The 16,359-nt window shown below is 45.0% G+C and overlaps 1 protein-coding gene across 2 annotated transcripts in view; it reads left to right on the top strand.

The window, feature by feature from the left end:
• LOC139565980 (uncharacterized) overlaps nucleotides 1-16,359 on the top strand; it is a 32,174-nt gene that overhangs the window by 12,744 nt on the left and 3,071 nt on the right. The window contains exons 2-7 of one of the 2 annotated variants that reach the window (XM_071386739.1): nucleotides 9,469-9,660; nucleotides 9,856-9,885; nucleotides 14,225-14,335; nucleotides 14,482-14,616; nucleotides 16,044-16,085; nucleotides 16,206-16,278. In XM_071386739.1, coding sequence (XP_071242840.1) covers nucleotides 9,469-9,660; nucleotides 9,856-9,885; nucleotides 14,225-14,335; nucleotides 14,482-14,616; nucleotides 16,044-16,085; nucleotides 16,206-16,278 — 583 coding nt within the window. The remainder of the gene's footprint in view (nucleotides 1-9,468; nucleotides 9,661-9,855; nucleotides 9,886-14,224; nucleotides 14,336-14,481; nucleotides 14,617-16,043; nucleotides 16,086-16,205; nucleotides 16,279-16,359) is intronic. The other variant, XM_071386740.1, reaches the window with a different exon arrangement.

Here is a 16,359-nt window from a genome sequence, read left to right as displayed (position 1 = left end):
CTTAACCAAAAAGCTAGTGCGGCTGACTCCTGGATGACACGCTACGTTGGAGCAATGCCCCCACCGAATAACATCGGACCGACACCCCTCCGGCACAAACAACCGATTAGGCGGGCAACCGGGCGGAGGCTTTACCCCTTCTAAGGCCGTTTTGACCCTCGATTCAACCTCCCATGTGAGTGTGGAGACCACTAGGGTCCCGGGTAGGATGCACTCGGGAGTGGATGGGCGTTCGGAATGGTCAAAAATGCGAGAAAGGGAATCGGGTTTGACATTCTTGGAACCCGGGCGATACGAGAGAGAGAAGTCAAAACGTCCGAAAAAGAGTGCCCACCGCGCCTGCCTGGAGTTGAGTCGCTTGGCGGTTCTGATATATTCCAAATTCTTGTGATCGGTCCAAACTATAAAAGGTACCCCCGAACCCTCTAACCAATGGCGCCACTCCTCCAGTGCTAACTTCACTGCCAACAACTCTCTGTTGCCAATGTCGTAGTTGCGTTCCGCAGGTGATAACCGATGGGACAGGAACGCGCAAGGGTGCATCTTGTCGTCAGAAGAGGAACGTTGGGAAAGTACCGCACCTACCCCCACCTCTGAAGCGTCCACCTCCACCACGAACTGACGCGAGGGATCGGGAGCTATGAGGATGGGGGCCGAAACAAAGCGGCTCTTGAGTTTGGCGAATGCAGCCTCGGCTGTATCGGACCACCTGAACGTCACTCTGGGGGAGGTTAAGGCGGTAAGAGAAGCGACTATCTGGCTAAAGTTGCAAACGAAACGCCGGTAGAAATTGGCGAATCCCAGAAACCTCTGTAGGGCCTTACGGGAATCTGGGCTTGGCCAATCCACCACAGCCTTAACCTTGTCAGGATCCATGCGAATACCTTCAGTCGAGACGATGTAACCTAGGAATGGAACGGATTGTGCATGAAAAATGCATTTCTCCGCCTTGACAAAAAGTCCATTCTCCAACAACCTCTGAAGCACTCGTCTGACGTGCTGAACGTGTTCCTGGAGAGAAGAAGAAAAAATCAGTATGTCATCCAGGTAAACATATATGAACTGATCAATCATATCTCTCAGCACGTCATTGACGAGTGCCTGGAAAACCGCTGGGGAGTTGGATAGCCCAAAAGGCATGACCAAATATTCGAAGTGCCCTCTGGGGGTGTTAAACGCGGTCTTCCATTCGTCCCCCGTCCTTATGCGAACCAAATGATATGCATTACGTAAATCCAACTTAGTGAACACGGATGCTCCCTGTAACCTTTCAAAGGCTGAGGACATCAACGGTAAGGGATAGGTATTCTTCACTGTGATGTTATTCAACCCACGGTAATCAATGCAAGGACGCAGAGATCCGTCCTTCTTCCCCACAAAGAAGAACCCCGCCCCCGCTGGAGAAGAGGAAGGACGAATGAATCCAGAAGCCAGAGAATCAGAGATGTATCTCTCCATAGCCTCCCTCTCAGGAACAGAGAGTGAATATACAGTGGGGAGAACAAGTATTTGATACACTGCCGATTTTGCAGGTTTTCCTACTTACAAAGCATGTAGAGGTCTGTAATTTTTATCATAGGTACACTTCAACTGTGAGAGACGGAATCTAAAACAAAAATCCAGAAAATCACATTGTATGATTTTTAAGTAATTAATTTGCATTTTATTGCATGACATAAGTATTTGATCACCTACCAACCAGTAAGAATTCCGGCTCTCACAGACCTGTTAGTTTTTCTTTAAGAAGCCCTCCTGTTCTCCACTCATTACCTGTATTAACTGCACCTGTTTGAACTCGTTACCTGTATAAAAGACACCTGTCCACAACCTCAATCAAACAGACTCCAACCTCTCCACAATGGCCAAGACCAGAGAGCTGTGTAAGGATATCAGGGTTAAATTGTAGACCTGCACAAGGCTGGGATGGGCTACAGGACAATAGGCAAGCAGCTTGGTGAGAAGGCAACAACTGTTGGCGCAATTATTAGAAAATGGAAGAAGTTCAAGATGATGGTCAATCACCCTCGGTCTGGGGCTCCATGCAAGATCTCACCTCGTGGGGCATCAATGATCATGAGGAAGGTGAGGGATCAGCCAGAACTACACGGCAGGACCTGGTCAATGACCTGAAGAGAGCTGGGACCACAGTCTCAAAGAAAACCATTAGTAACACACTACGCCGTCATGGATTAAAATCCTGCAGCGCACGCAAGGTCCCCCTGCTCAAGCCAGCGCATGTCCAGGCCCGTCTGAAGTTTGCCAATGACCATCTGGATGATCCAGAGGAGGAATGGGAGAAGGTCATGTGGTCTGTTGAGACAAAAATAGAGCTTTTTGGTCTAAACTCCACTCGCCGTGTTTGGAGGAAGAAGAAGGATGAGTACAACCCCAAGATCACCATCCCAACCGTGAAGCATGGAGGTGGAAACATCATTCTTTGGGGATGCTTTTCTGTAAAGGGGACAGGACGACTGCACCGTATTGAGGGGAGGATGGATGGGGCCATGTATCGCGAGATCTTGGCCAACAACCTCCTTCCCTCAGTAAGAGCATTGAAGATGGGTCGTGGCTGGGTCTTCCAGCATGACAACGACCCGAAACACACAGCCAGGGCAACTAAGGAGTGGCTCCATAAGAAGCATCTCAAGGTCCTGGAGTGGCCTAGCCAGTCTCCAGACCTGAACCCAATAGAAAATCTTTGGAGGGAGCTGAAAGTCCGTATTGCCCAGCGACAGCCCCGAAACCTGAAGGATCTGGAGAAGGTCTGTATGGAGGAGTGGGCCAAAATCCCTGCTGCAGTGTGTGCAAACCTGGTCAAGAACTACAGGAAACGTATGATCTCTGTAATTGCAAACAAAGGTTTCTGTACCAAATATTAAGTTCTGCTTTTCTGATGTATCAAATACTTATGTCATGCAATAAAATGCAAATTAATTACTTAAAAATCATACAATGTGATTTTCTGGATTTTTGTTTTAGATTCCGTCTCTCACAGTTGAAGTGTACCTATGATAAAAATTACAGACCTCTACATGCTTTGTAAGTAGGAAAACCTGCAAAATCGGCAGTGTATCAAATACTTGTTCTCCCCACTGTAACTTGCCTTTAGGCGGAGACTCACCTGGCAATAATTCTATTGCACAGTCATAGTGACGATGCGGAGGAAGAGAAGCAGCACGGGACTTACTGAACACCTCCTTCAGGTCGAGGTATTCAACGGGCACGTTAGACAAATCCACTGCCTCCTCTAGAAACACAGAATCAGACACAGATGAACAAGCAGACACTAAACAGGACTCAAGACACTTGTTACTCCACATGGATATAGAGTTATGACCCCAGTCAACTCTGGGGTTGTGTTGGGTGAGCCAAGGGTGGCCGAGAACTAATGGTGCAAGGGGTGAGTCCATGAGTAGAAATGATAGTGTCTCAGTGTGATTGCCAGAAGTGATGAGTGTGATAGGTTCAGTGGTGTGAGAAATGTTGGGGAGTTCTTGACCATTGAGAGCGTTGACGGATATCTTGTGCGTGAGTGAGGTGATAGGTATCTGGAGTTTGTGAGCGAGCTTGAAGTCCATAAAATTACCCTCTGCTCCTGAGTCCAGTAAGGCTTGGGTGTCGTGCGTGTGGGTGGCCCATCTTAGTCTTACCGGGAGGAGAGTAGATGATGAGGTCTTCTCTGTGGTGACACCACCCGATAGTAGCCTCATACTTACTACCGGGCCTGATCTTTTACCGGGCAGGAGTGGATAAAGTGGCCCGCTCTACCACAGTAGAGACAGAGTCCTTGGGATCTCCGCCTCTCCCTCTCTTCCCGGGAGAGGCGAGCTCTCCCCAGCTGCATGGGTTCGTGAGCGGAGGCTGAACTGGCCGTGTTCCCGCCGCTGGCATGCCAGCCCTCCGTGTCGTTATACGGTCTGTTAGGGCATGCTCGGCGGCCAATACGACTCAGACGAGCGTCGACCCTCAAGGCTAGTTCCACTAGTCCATTTAAACTCCTGGGAAGGTCCAGAACATAAATCTCCTTCTGGATCCGGTCCTCCAGCCCATGCAGGAACATGTCCCACTGCGCCTCCTCGTTCCACTGACACTCTGCGGCCAGAGTGCGGAATTGGATGGAGTATTCCGATACTGAACGGTCTCCTTGGCGAAGGTCAGCGAGTAGTCTGGCCGCCTCCCTACCCGCCACGGCCCGATCGAAGACCCTTCTCATCTCCTCGGAGAGTGTCTGGAAAGAGGTGCAGCATGGGTCCTGGTTCGCCCACACCGCCGTTCCCCAAAGAGCCGCTTTGCCTGATAGCAGTGTGAGTACGAATGCTACCTTAGACTGTTCACGGTTGAAGGTCCGTGGCTGCAACGAGAAATGCATGGAACATCTCGTAAGAAAAGCTCTGCAATAGTCAGGATCACCTGAATAACCCTCTGGTGTCGGTAGCCGTGGCTCTAGCTGGGAATCCGGCTCTGGCGGGGCGGGTTGAACTGCCGGTGTAGGTGGCGCAGCGAGACCCCTCAGATGTTGTAATTGTTGGGTCAGCTGGGATACCTGCGTCGCAAGGGCTTGTACTGCCCGACCTGTGCTGGAGATGTTCTCCTCTTGTTGATCCATTCTCGTGATACTGCGGGAAATGAATTCGGTCAGACTCGTTGAACTCGCTGCATCCATGGTCTGGTCAGATCGTTCTGTGACAATACAGAGGCGGATGCAAGATGCAAGCAACGATGGTTTAATGAATACAGTTTACAGCAGCAACAGGACAGACAGACTGTACTCAGACGGAATCCGACCCAGGGACTAGGGCGCATCTTCCGATTATAGCGTGCTGAGAAATCCAGGGGAGTGTGTCCGGATGGGTAGGAAGGAGCACTGAAGATAATCCACACAAGGGCGGCGAGAGAATGAGCACGGACACACGACACAACCTCAGGGAAGTAACAACGATCTGACAACAAGAAACACTGGTTACAGAACATATAAAGGGAAGATAAGTGATTCCAGCTGGCGCAGACAATCAGGCCGAGATTGGGAACCACGCCCACACAAACACGGGAGAGAGAGAGAGAGAGAGAGAGAGAGAGAGAAAAAGAGAAAGAGAAAGAGAGAGGGAGGCAGTGGATTCATGAACCGTGACACTTAGCTTGTTTGATTGCCTTGCGGAGGGAATAGCTACACTGTTTGTATTCGGTCATGTTTCCGGTCACCTTGCCCTGGTTAAAAGCAGTGGTTCGCGCTTTCAGTTTCACGCGAATGCTGCCATCAATCCACGGTTTCTGGTTTGGGAATGTTTTAATCGTTGCTGTGGGTATTACGTCGCCGATGCACTTTCTAATGAACTCGCTCACCGAATCAGCGTATTCTTCAATGTTGTTGTTGGACGCAATGCGGAACATATCCCAATCCACGTGATCGAAGCAGTCTTGAAGCGTGGAATCAGATTGGTCGGACCAGCGTTGAACAGACCTGAGCGCTGGAGCTTCTTGTTTTAGTTTCCCTCATCAGCACTTTGCTTGGTGAGGGAGATTACTGCTATAACTTGATGACCCTTCACATACCTAACCATTTCCTTGGCTCTCTTGTAGAGTGTATACATTGTTTTCAGTTCCATGATCTCGCCATCACGGTTGACAACTCCATTGTGTCCTCCTCCCAGAGTGCTAAGAACCTTGGCGTGATCCTGGACAACACCCTGTCATTCTCAACTAACATCAAGGCGGTGACCCGTTCCTGTAGGTTCATGCTCTACAACATTCGCAGAGTACGACCCTGCCTCACGCAGGAAGCGGCGCAGGTCCTAATCCAGGCACTTGTCATCTCCCGTCTGGATTACTGCAACTCGCTGTTGGCTGGGCTCCCTGCCTGTGCCATTAAACCCCTACAACTCATCCAGAACGCCGCAGCCCGTCTGGTGTTCAACTTTCCCAAGTTCTCTCACGTCACCCCGCTCCTCCGCTCTCTCCACTGGCTTCCAGTTGAAGCTCGCATCCGTTACAAGACCATGGTGCTTGCCTACGGAGCTGTGAGGGGAACGGCACCTCCGTACCTTCAGGCTCTGATCAGGCCCTACACCCAAACAAGGGCACTGCGTTCATCCACCTCTGGCCTGCTCGCCTCCCTACCTCTGAGGAAGTACAGTTCCCGCTCAGCCCAGTCAAAACTGTTCGCTGCTCTGGCACCCCAATGGTGGAACAAACTCCCTCACGACGCCAGGTCAGCGGAGTCAATCACCACCTTCCGGAGACACCTGAAACCCCACCTCTTTAAGGAATACCTAGGATAGGATAAAGTAATCCTTCTAACCCCCCCCCCCCTTAAAAGAGTTAGATGCACTATTGTAAAGTGGTTGTTCCACTGGATATCATAAGGTGAATGCACCAATTTGTAAGTCGCTCTGGATAAGAGCGTCTGCTAAATGACTTAAATGTTAAATGTAAATGATGTCCTTGAGGAGCAGATTCAATGCATGAGCAGCACAGCCAGTGGGTGTGATGTGAGGGTAGGACTCCTCCACTTTAGACCAAGCAGCCTTCATGTTTGCAGAATTGTCTGTCAGCAGTGCAAATACCTTCTGTTGTCCAAGGTCATTGATGACTGCCTTCAGCTCATCTGCAATGTAGAGACCGGTGTGTCTGTTGTCCCTTGTGTCTGTGCTCTTGTAGAATACTGGTTGAGGGGTGGAGATGATGTAGTTAATTATTCCTTGCCCACAAACATTCGGCCACCCATCAGAGATGATTGCAATACAGTCTGCTTTCTCTATGATTTGCTTGACCTTCACTTGAACTCTGTTGAACTCTGTATCCAGCAAATTACTAGATAAAGCATGTCTGGTTGGAGGGGTGTATGCTGGGTGAAGAACATTCAGAAATCTCTTCCAATACACATTGCCTGTGAGCATCAGAGGTGAACCAGTTGCGTACACAGCTCGAGCAAGACATTCATCAGCATTTCTCTGACTACGTTCCTCCATTGAGTCAAAATAACTTATGATTCCAGGAGGACCATGAGCTGTTGCTATTGAATAAGGTGTCTGATTCATCATTTTCACCTCGAATAGAAGTAGAGGGACTTTTGTCAGAGGTTGCTTGTTGTGAGCGCTGAGGGAACTTTATGCACTTGGCCAGATGATTCTGCATCTTTGTTGCATTCTTCAGATATGATTTGGCACCGTATTTGCAAATGTACACCGCTTTTCTTTCTACATTAGCAACAGTGAAATGTTTCCACATATCAGATAGTGCCCGTGGCATTTTCCTGTAAAGATTAGAAAAAAATGAGTAAATGTTATGAGAATTTCATTATCAATGTTCATAAACTTCAATTAATCTACTCAGTCTGCAACCCAGAGTTTGTAAAGTTCTGGTTTAAATGAAACAGACAGATTTCCCAGCTTACAATAGTCAAAACGTTTATTCACGAGAGCACTCTGAAGTCCATTATACAAAGACATCCATTTTATATCTGGCTCCTTACTTACGCACAAACAGTAGATATCCTACGCACATACATACACACGAACAGTAGGTGAGTTGTATCCTTCTCCAGAGTTCTCACCACTGTGTATCACTACCCAGCCGACAGTTCCATTCCCCCGAGATTAGGGAAACCTTGAGAAGTACTCCCTGTCCTATCATACATTTCTCAGAGTTCTAGCCAGGTCGGGTCAAGCACAGTTGAATTGTTCTCTGTATTTTCTTAGGCACACACATACACACATATTTCTCTAACATACTTATGTTTAATACTTTAATTATTCCTTATACATGCTACATAAACTATAATCCCTAATAGTTGGGTTTCAGGGTAGAATTATTTAATCATTATCTTTAAACATATAAATTATTTTATCAGTAAAAAAATAAAATAAAATACAATTCAATGTACAGATAAATAGTTAAGCAGATTAAACAACTCGTTGTAAGATACATATTTTAAAATGAAACATGTATGGAAACAGGTGAATTAACACTCCAGATAGCAGGATCAGGCAAGCTAAAACCCACATGGTAGCAAAAACTAACTAGCAGAAGTTGTTAACAAGTTAGAAATTATTTGAACACACTTTGCTGTAGGCTACTATTTACTAGTTAACAAAAAACCATGTATGTGTAACGGTTGTCGTTGGTGGAAGGAGAAGAGGACCAAAGTGCAGCGTGGTACGTATTCATAATAATTTAATAAAGAATGAATACTGAACAAAAACAACAAACCGACAAACAAACAGTTCTGAAAGGTGCAAACAAAAACACTAAACAGAAAATAACTACCCACAACCCATAGTGGGAAAACAGGCTACCTAAGTATGATTCTCAATCAGAGACAACGATCGACACCTGCCTCTGATTGAGAACCATACTAGGCCAAACACATAGAAATATAACGACTAGAACAAAACATAGAAAAACAACATAGAATGCCCACCCCAACTCACGCCCTGACCAAACTAAAATAAAGACATAAAAAAGGAACTAAGGTCAGAACGTGACAGTATGTCATATAAAATATATTCATCCCACCCAGTATTGTAATCAAAACCAGAAAGCATGTAGTCCTTGGCTCAGACAGTGTAGTAGTGTGGGCTCAATATCATCTCATTAGTGTGCAAGATCTTGTACATGTGATGGAAGAATGCACTGTGTATGTTGAGGGTTGCAATTCCATTGAATAGTATAACCAAAATAGTTTAACCAAAATATACCACAAGACCTAGAATTGCCTTATGTGTATCCCACAAAAAAGGTTCACTGTTATAAGCTAACTTTTTTGATGAATTTAAGCAAAATTCCCCAAATTCCCGGGCTTAACTTCCCATGGAAAATTTGCGGAAGATTTCCAGAAATTTACCGGAAAGTTTCTGACCCTTTGCAACCCTATTCACACCCATTGTCTTGCTTATATTGTCCTTAAAACACTACTCAAACATATCTTTCCTCTCGTGCTATGTTTTCTACTAACCTTCCAGAGAGACCATGAGTAATGGCAAACATTGTTAAAGGCCCAGTGCAGTCAAAATGCATTTTCTTTCTGTATTATTTATTATATTATGCAACAACTGAAGAAACTAACACTGTAAAAGTGTGATTTTGTTTTTGTGATAATGTGTGATGTAATAGTTGTTGGTTGAAAATACAATCTACACAGGGCCTTCATCCATGCAAAATGTGCTGATTAGGAGTTTTGGCTTGCCTGGTGACATCACCAGATGGTATAAATTAGTTGACCAATAACAAAGAGAGTTTGAAACCTCTCTGCCAATAACAGCTCATTTTCAGATTACATATCCCTCCCATTAGGTCCCTCCGATCTGGTGGATTGAGCCACATTGTGGTTTATGCACTGCTTAGGTGCCCTTTCCTCCCCACTCAGACCACTCCCAGACAGTCCTAGCACAATAATTCTTTGGGGCTTTGGTTCCACCCCAGTTTTATGGGAACACACCTTATTTACTTAGTCACCTTCTCATCACCCCTCAGACGTGTGCCCACCCCTGCCTCAGTGGAAGCTCACCAAGCCCCTGAACAAGTGGGATAGTTATCAAGAAAACTACTTTGTACACTACCAGTGTGTGGATGGCTATGTGAGGATGGCGGGGACCTCCAGTCGCATCAGGTGCAAACGAATTGATCAGGTTCTTCAGTGGGAAGGCCCAACACTGATATGCATACGTAAGTAGACGCGCTACCCACCTATGACACATTAAGACAGACAAGCCACACCTATAAGATCAGGTATTCCAATTATACAATAACTATAGACTACATCTGTAATGCATATCATTTACATATAAAGAGCAGGTATGAGACTAGATATTTGGAACAAATGTGTGTATTTTCTGGCTGATTCTCGCATGCTTATTCCAGCCTACCCATCTATTCCAACTACGATAGAACGTGAGTATTGCCTGTCTGCATGCATGCCTGCCTGCCTGCCTGTCTGCCAGAGAGAGAAAAAGAGACATTCATGAATGTTGTTAATAATTGCCAAAGCGGGATGGCAGGAAATGGTTGTAGTGAGTTTCATGTCAGGGGAGATCAGTGAGATTAAAGCCAGCATCTCTCTAGTTTTAATTTCGTTTTCAGGCTGTGAAAGACTCTATAGAGTTGTTCTCAGTTCCTTATTGGTACTTTTCCATCTAGACTTACTCCCACACCAGGGTGTCACCAGTGTTTTATGTTAATGCCAGCTCTAGTGTTTCCATCAGGAGTTCGACACTAAAGACTTGTGGCGAGCGAAATCAACAACGGCATCATTCAAGATTGTTGCGTTTGTGAGAAGGTTACATTTCACGGTTAGCCATTGTTATGTAAATGCTCCCGAGTGGTGCAGCAGTCTAAGGCACTGCATCTCAGTGCAAGAGGCGTCACTACAGTCCCTGGTTTGAATCCAGGCTGTATCACATCCGGGCCGGGATTGGGAGTCCCATAGGGCGGCGCACAATTGGTACAGCATAGGCCGGGGTAGGCCGTCATTGTAAATAAGAATTTGTTCTTAACTGACTTGCATAGTTAAATAAAGGTTAAATGTAAAAATAAAATGACAGCTGAAAAGTACCCAGGCCCTTGCCTTGGCTCCAAGTCAGAGCAGGTCCACCGGAGACATGGGTGCCAGCCCACATAGAGGGAAACAGAAAAGTCTGAGCCTTTTGGGTTAAACACTGGGTTAAATTGCCAGAGTGGCGAAGTTGTCTAAGGCACTGCATCGCAGTGCTAGCTATGCCACTAGAGATCCTGGCTCTGTCGCAGCCGACCGGGAGACCCATGGGGCGGCACACAATTGGCCCAACGTCGTCCAGGTTAGGGGAGGGTTTGGCCAGCAGGGATGTTCCTGTCCCTTCGCGCACTAGCCACTCCTGTGGCGCAGTGCACGCTGGCACGGTCGCCAGGTGTATGGTGTTCCCTCCGACACATTGGTGCGGCTGGCTTCCGGGTTAAGCGGGCAATGTGTCAAGAAGCAGTGCGGCTTGGCTGGGTTGTGTTTCAGAGGACACACGGCTCTCGACCTTCGCCTCTCCCGAGTCCGCACGGAGTTTCAGCGATGGGACAGGACTGTAATTACCAATTGGGGAGGGACAGAGAGAGAGAGAGAGAGAATCATTATCTCTGATATCTGGGAAATTAGCCAATTGGTTAGCATGGGACTTGTGTTCTGTTAACCTCATAGACGTAGGGTGAAACCGTCTAAATACACTTTAGTAGCTGTACAACGTTTCCATAATGTTACTGTATGGTTTGAACATACGGCAGTTAAAAAAGAAATAAGTACAAGTTTGAAAGTAAAATGGAAAGTACCATAGGGGAGTGGGTGCAGATTTATTTTAATACCATAGACTAAAAATAACTGATCACCATGACGAACGCCCTTGAGTCTACATTAGTAATATCCTCTCTTCTTTCCTCTTCTTGTCATCCATCACCACTACTTTCACTTTCTCTCCTATCCTTTTGGGTACGTGATCTGTATGACACAGTTTATGGAAAGATACATTGTATGGAACATTCTGTACATTGCCAATGGACCTAAGGCATTGTTTCCCAAACTCGGTCCTCGGGAGCCCAAGGGTTACACGTTTTGGTTTTTGCCCTAACACTACACAGCTGATTCAAAACGTGAGGATTAGTTGATTATTTGAATCAGCTGTGTAGTGCTAGGGAAAAACCAAAATGTGCACCCCTTGGTTAGGGAAACGCCGACCTAAGGGAAAGGGTCCACTGACATTGATCAGACTGTAGTTATCAACCGTCTGAGTACACGATGTGATTCTCTCTGTGATTTAGGCTGTTTCTGTGGCCAACTCCACACTGTGTGCAGGTGTTGTTTGACTTGGGCTGGGACCTCCAGTGCCTTCAGAAAGTATTCACACCCTTTGACTTTTTCCACATTTTGTTCTGTTACAAAGTGGAATTAAAATGGATTTAATTGTCATTTTTTGTCAACAATCTACACAACATACTCTGTAATGTCTAAGTGGGAAAAAGGATTATATATTAACAGTACCAGTCAAAGGTTTGGACACCCATACTCATTCAAGGATTTTTCTTTATTTTTTACTATTTTCTACATTGTAGAATAATAGTGAAGACATCAAAACTATGAAATAACACATATGGAATCATGTAGTAACCAAAAAAGTGTTAATCAATTCAAAATATATTTTATATTTGAGATTCTGCAAAGTAGCCACTGTTTGCCTTGATGACAGCTTTGCACACTCTTGGCATTCTCTCAACGAACTTCACTTGGAATGCTTTTGCAAAAGTCTTGAAGGAGTTCCCACATATGCTGAGCACTTGTTGGCTGCTTTTCCTTCACTCTGTGGTTCAACTCATCCCGAACCATCACAATTGGGTTGCGGTCGGGTGATTGTGGAGGCCAAGTCATCTCATACAGCACTCCATCACTCTCCTTCTTGGTCAAATAGCCCTTACACAGCCTGGATGTATGTTTTGGGGCATTGTCCTGTTGAAAAACAAATGATAGTCCCACTAAGCACAAACTGGATGGGATGGTGTATCGCTGCAGAATGCTGTGGTAGCCATGCTGGTTAAGTGTGCCTTGAATTCTAAATAAATCACTGACTGTGTCACCAGCCATGCACCCCCACACCATCACACCTCCTCCTCCATGCTTCACGGTGGGAACCACACATGCAGAGATCACCTACTTTGCGTCTTACAAAGACATGGCAGTTGGAACCAAAAATCTCAAATTTGATTTGATTTCCACCGGTCTAATGTCCATTGCTCGTGTTTCTTGGCCCAAGTAAGTCTCTTATTCTTATTGGTGTCCTTTAGTAGTGGTTTCTTTGCAGCAATTCGACCATGAAGGCCTTATTCACGGTCTACTCTGAACAGTTGATGTTGAGATGTGTCTGTTACTTGAACTCTGTGAAGCATTTATTTAGGCTGCAATTGCTGAGGCTGGTAACTCTAATGAACTTATCCTCTGCAGCAGAGGTAACTCTGGGTCTTCCTTTCCTGTGGCGGTCCTCGTGAGAGCCAGTTTCATCATAGCACTTGATGGTTTTTGCGACTGCACTTAAAAAAATTAAAAAATAAACATTTTGAAATGTTCTGCATTGACTGACCTTCATGTCTTGAAGTAATGATGGACTGTCATTTCTATTTGCTTATTTGAGCTGTTCTTGCCATAATATGGACTTGGTCTTTTACCAAATAGGGCTATCGTCTGTATACCAACCCTACTTTGTCACAACACAACTGATTGGCTCAAATGCATTAAGATGGAAAGAAATTCCACAAATCAACTTTTAACAAGGCACACCTGTTCATTGAAATACATTCCAGGTGACTACCTCCTGAAGCTGGTTGAGATAATGCCAAGAGTGTGCAAAGCTGTCATCAAGGCAAACAGTGGCTACTTTGCAGAATCTCAAATATAAAATATATTCTGATTTGTTTAACACTTTTTTGGTTACTACATGATTCCATGTGTTATTTCATCATTTTTATATCTTCACTATTATTATACAATGTAGAAAACAGTAAAAATAAAGAAAAACCCTTGAATGAGTAGGTGTGTCCAAACTTTTGACTGGTACTGTATATTTCCATGCTAGGTTGGAATAATACTGTAAAAATGATGACAATACCCTTTTAGTGTAGGAGCTGTTTGAAAAGCCCGTCTGAAATTTCAAACAGTTTTGGAGGGATGATGTTTTGGCCTACATGGTGACATCACCATGCAGTAAATTAGTTAATAGACCAATAAGAAAGAGTTCCAAACCTCTGCCAATAACAGCAAATTTTCTTTCCCCCTCCGACTCAGACCACTCCCAGACAGTCCTAGCAAAATTGTTGCTATTTTGGTTTCTTTTTAACCATTTCACAGTAAGTTACTTAATTGTTACCCAGAAATTATTTGATATTAAGCTAAAAACAGCTGCATTAGACCTTTTAAACACTATTATTGCACACCGAGTGAGTCCATGCAACTTATGTGGCTAAGCAACATTCAAAACATTTCAGATTTTCATTTTAAATTCACTTGTAAACATTTCCTAAAACATAATTCCACTTTGATACTATGGGGTGTTGTGTGTAGATCAGTGACACCAAATTTAAATTCAAACAATTTTAAATTCAGGTTGTAACACAACAAAATGTGTAAAAATTCAAGGGGTGTGAATACTCTCTGAAGGCACTGTAAGTCCCTGCCCTGGCTGTATTGATTTCTTATGACTGACCTCTTTTATCCTCTCTCCCCCAACAGCTTCAACAACTCACAAGAGAACTCCATCTCCCACAGTGCACCTCTCAGTGCCCACAGAGAGAAATAGCCCAAGACCAACCACTCCCAGTTCACTTTTATCTCCAATACTGCGTATGTCCCTCCCAATTTTCATCAATTGCTGCCTTTCTTCTCTCCGTATGTTAATGATCAATGTGCTTCTATGAGAGGTATGGTTGGACAGGTCAGTTAAAACTGTTGCTCTGACCTTTGCCCTCTAACCCTGGATCCTGTTACAGAGAACCAAGAGGTCATTACTACTGTTACAGTGACAACCACCATCATCGATGACCTTACATCAGTGCCAGTGGATAAGTCCAGTGCGGTGACTTCTGTCTTCAGAACCCCAGCCTCCAGTGAGGATCCAGTTGGCGGTGAGGAGACTTGTCCCATAGTATATCACTCTATTGAATAGTACAGATATATTTTTGTTGCATTTATTTAAGGATCTGTGTTGGGTAATGGTCCATTCTGGTGTACTGTTCTTTGTTGTTCATGCTAGACCAGGGGTTCCCAAAACTCTTTGGCCCACGACCCGATTTTGATATCTGAAAATTCTCATGGCTCCAACCATGTGAAAAAAATGTAATTTAAATGTAATTTAAATGTTATTAACAGCCAATGTTACTTTTTTATTTGGGGCCTTTCCCTTACTGATGCTGTTTTCTGTTAGAAACATGGTTGGCTTTTGAAAGACTCTACAATAACAAGTCTTTCCTCTGAATTCACTGATTTGGTCAGTCATCTGTAGAATGTTTGTTCAGTTTCCCAAATGTGTCTATTACATAGGCAAGGAGACACATTTTATTTTCATTACACAGAAATTCAACCAAGTCTGTTTTTGTTACATCCATTATGAATGACAACAGTTACTCCATCAATGTGAAAAATCTTTCCAATACTCCCCTCGATAACCACCAAGCCTCGGTGTGAAATAGAACGTTGTCATGCTCTGATCCCATATCTCCACATAGTTTTGTGAACAGGCGTGCGCGCAGTGGATGTGGTTTGATGTAGTTTACAATCAAAGTTACCTGCTGCAGTATATCTCCCGAGTTCTGTGCTCAGGTCTTTTGCAGCCAGGTGCTCTCGGTGTATCATACAATTCGTCAATATGGCAGAGGGAGACATTCATAACTAGGGTGCAGAGGCCTGCCCACCTTCCCACCATAGATGGAGCCCCATCTGTGCAAAGCCCACCATTTGATCACATGGAATCTGTTTTTCGTCAATATAGCCACGCAGCACACTGAACATCCCCTGTGCCATTTCATGCTTGGGAATCGTGAGACAGAACGTTATGTCCGACATGTATAGCGAACAAAAGTCAATGCATGGGCATCTCCGCCCTCACAGCTAACGTTAATTTGGAGAGCATAAACTGGGAAGTTTTTGAGTCGTTCACTCAGTTTCCTCTTGATTGCTAGCAATCACATACATTATTTGTTTAACAGTGTTATCTGACAAAGGTATTGATGTGAGCTTCTGTGCTGGTGCCTCCCCACACATTGAACATTTTCCTGTGACCCCATTTTTATATCCGGTGACCCCACTTAGGGTCGCGACCCCTCGTTTTGGAACCGCTGTTCTAGACGATGCTAGTCTTTAGAGAAAACTGCCTGTGTTCCTCTGCCAGCTGGCTTCACTCCCACTGATCTCTCCTGGCATGGGCATGCTAACTACACACTCACTACAACCATTTCCTGGCATCATTCTTTGACCATTATTACCACACTCGTGAATCTCTCTCTCTCAAGACTTTTACTTACTTATGCAGTCTCTCTTTCTCTCTCACTCTCAGGTGGAAGCACTGAGAAGAGTTCTGCTACAGCCATATATGCGGGTGAGTAGGCTACCAAACAGATTACAGGGAGGGAGAGAAGGAGTATAACAGGAAGTAAGTCTGAGTCCTTTCTCCTGATGGTTTTGTTTCTCTCTTGTTCCCATTGAATGGAAATCCTAGGTGTAGGTGGGGTGGTAGTAACTGCATTGCTGGTTGCAGCGTTTGGAGTGCTAATGTTTGGGAGAAGGAAATGGTAAGATTGGCTGGTCAACCAGTGTTTCCTTGTGGGGAAGGGGGTCTTATTACGTCTCTGTTGAATTTCAAACACTTTCTC

This window comes from Salvelinus alpinus, chromosome 37 (genome assembly GCF_045679555.1).
Source record: "Salvelinus alpinus chromosome 37, SLU_Salpinus.1, whole genome shotgun sequence".
Lineage (NCBI taxonomy): Eukaryota > Metazoa > Chordata > Actinopteri > Salmoniformes > Salmonidae > Salvelinus > Salvelinus alpinus.
This window is presented reverse-complemented; position numbering and strand designations above follow the sequence as displayed.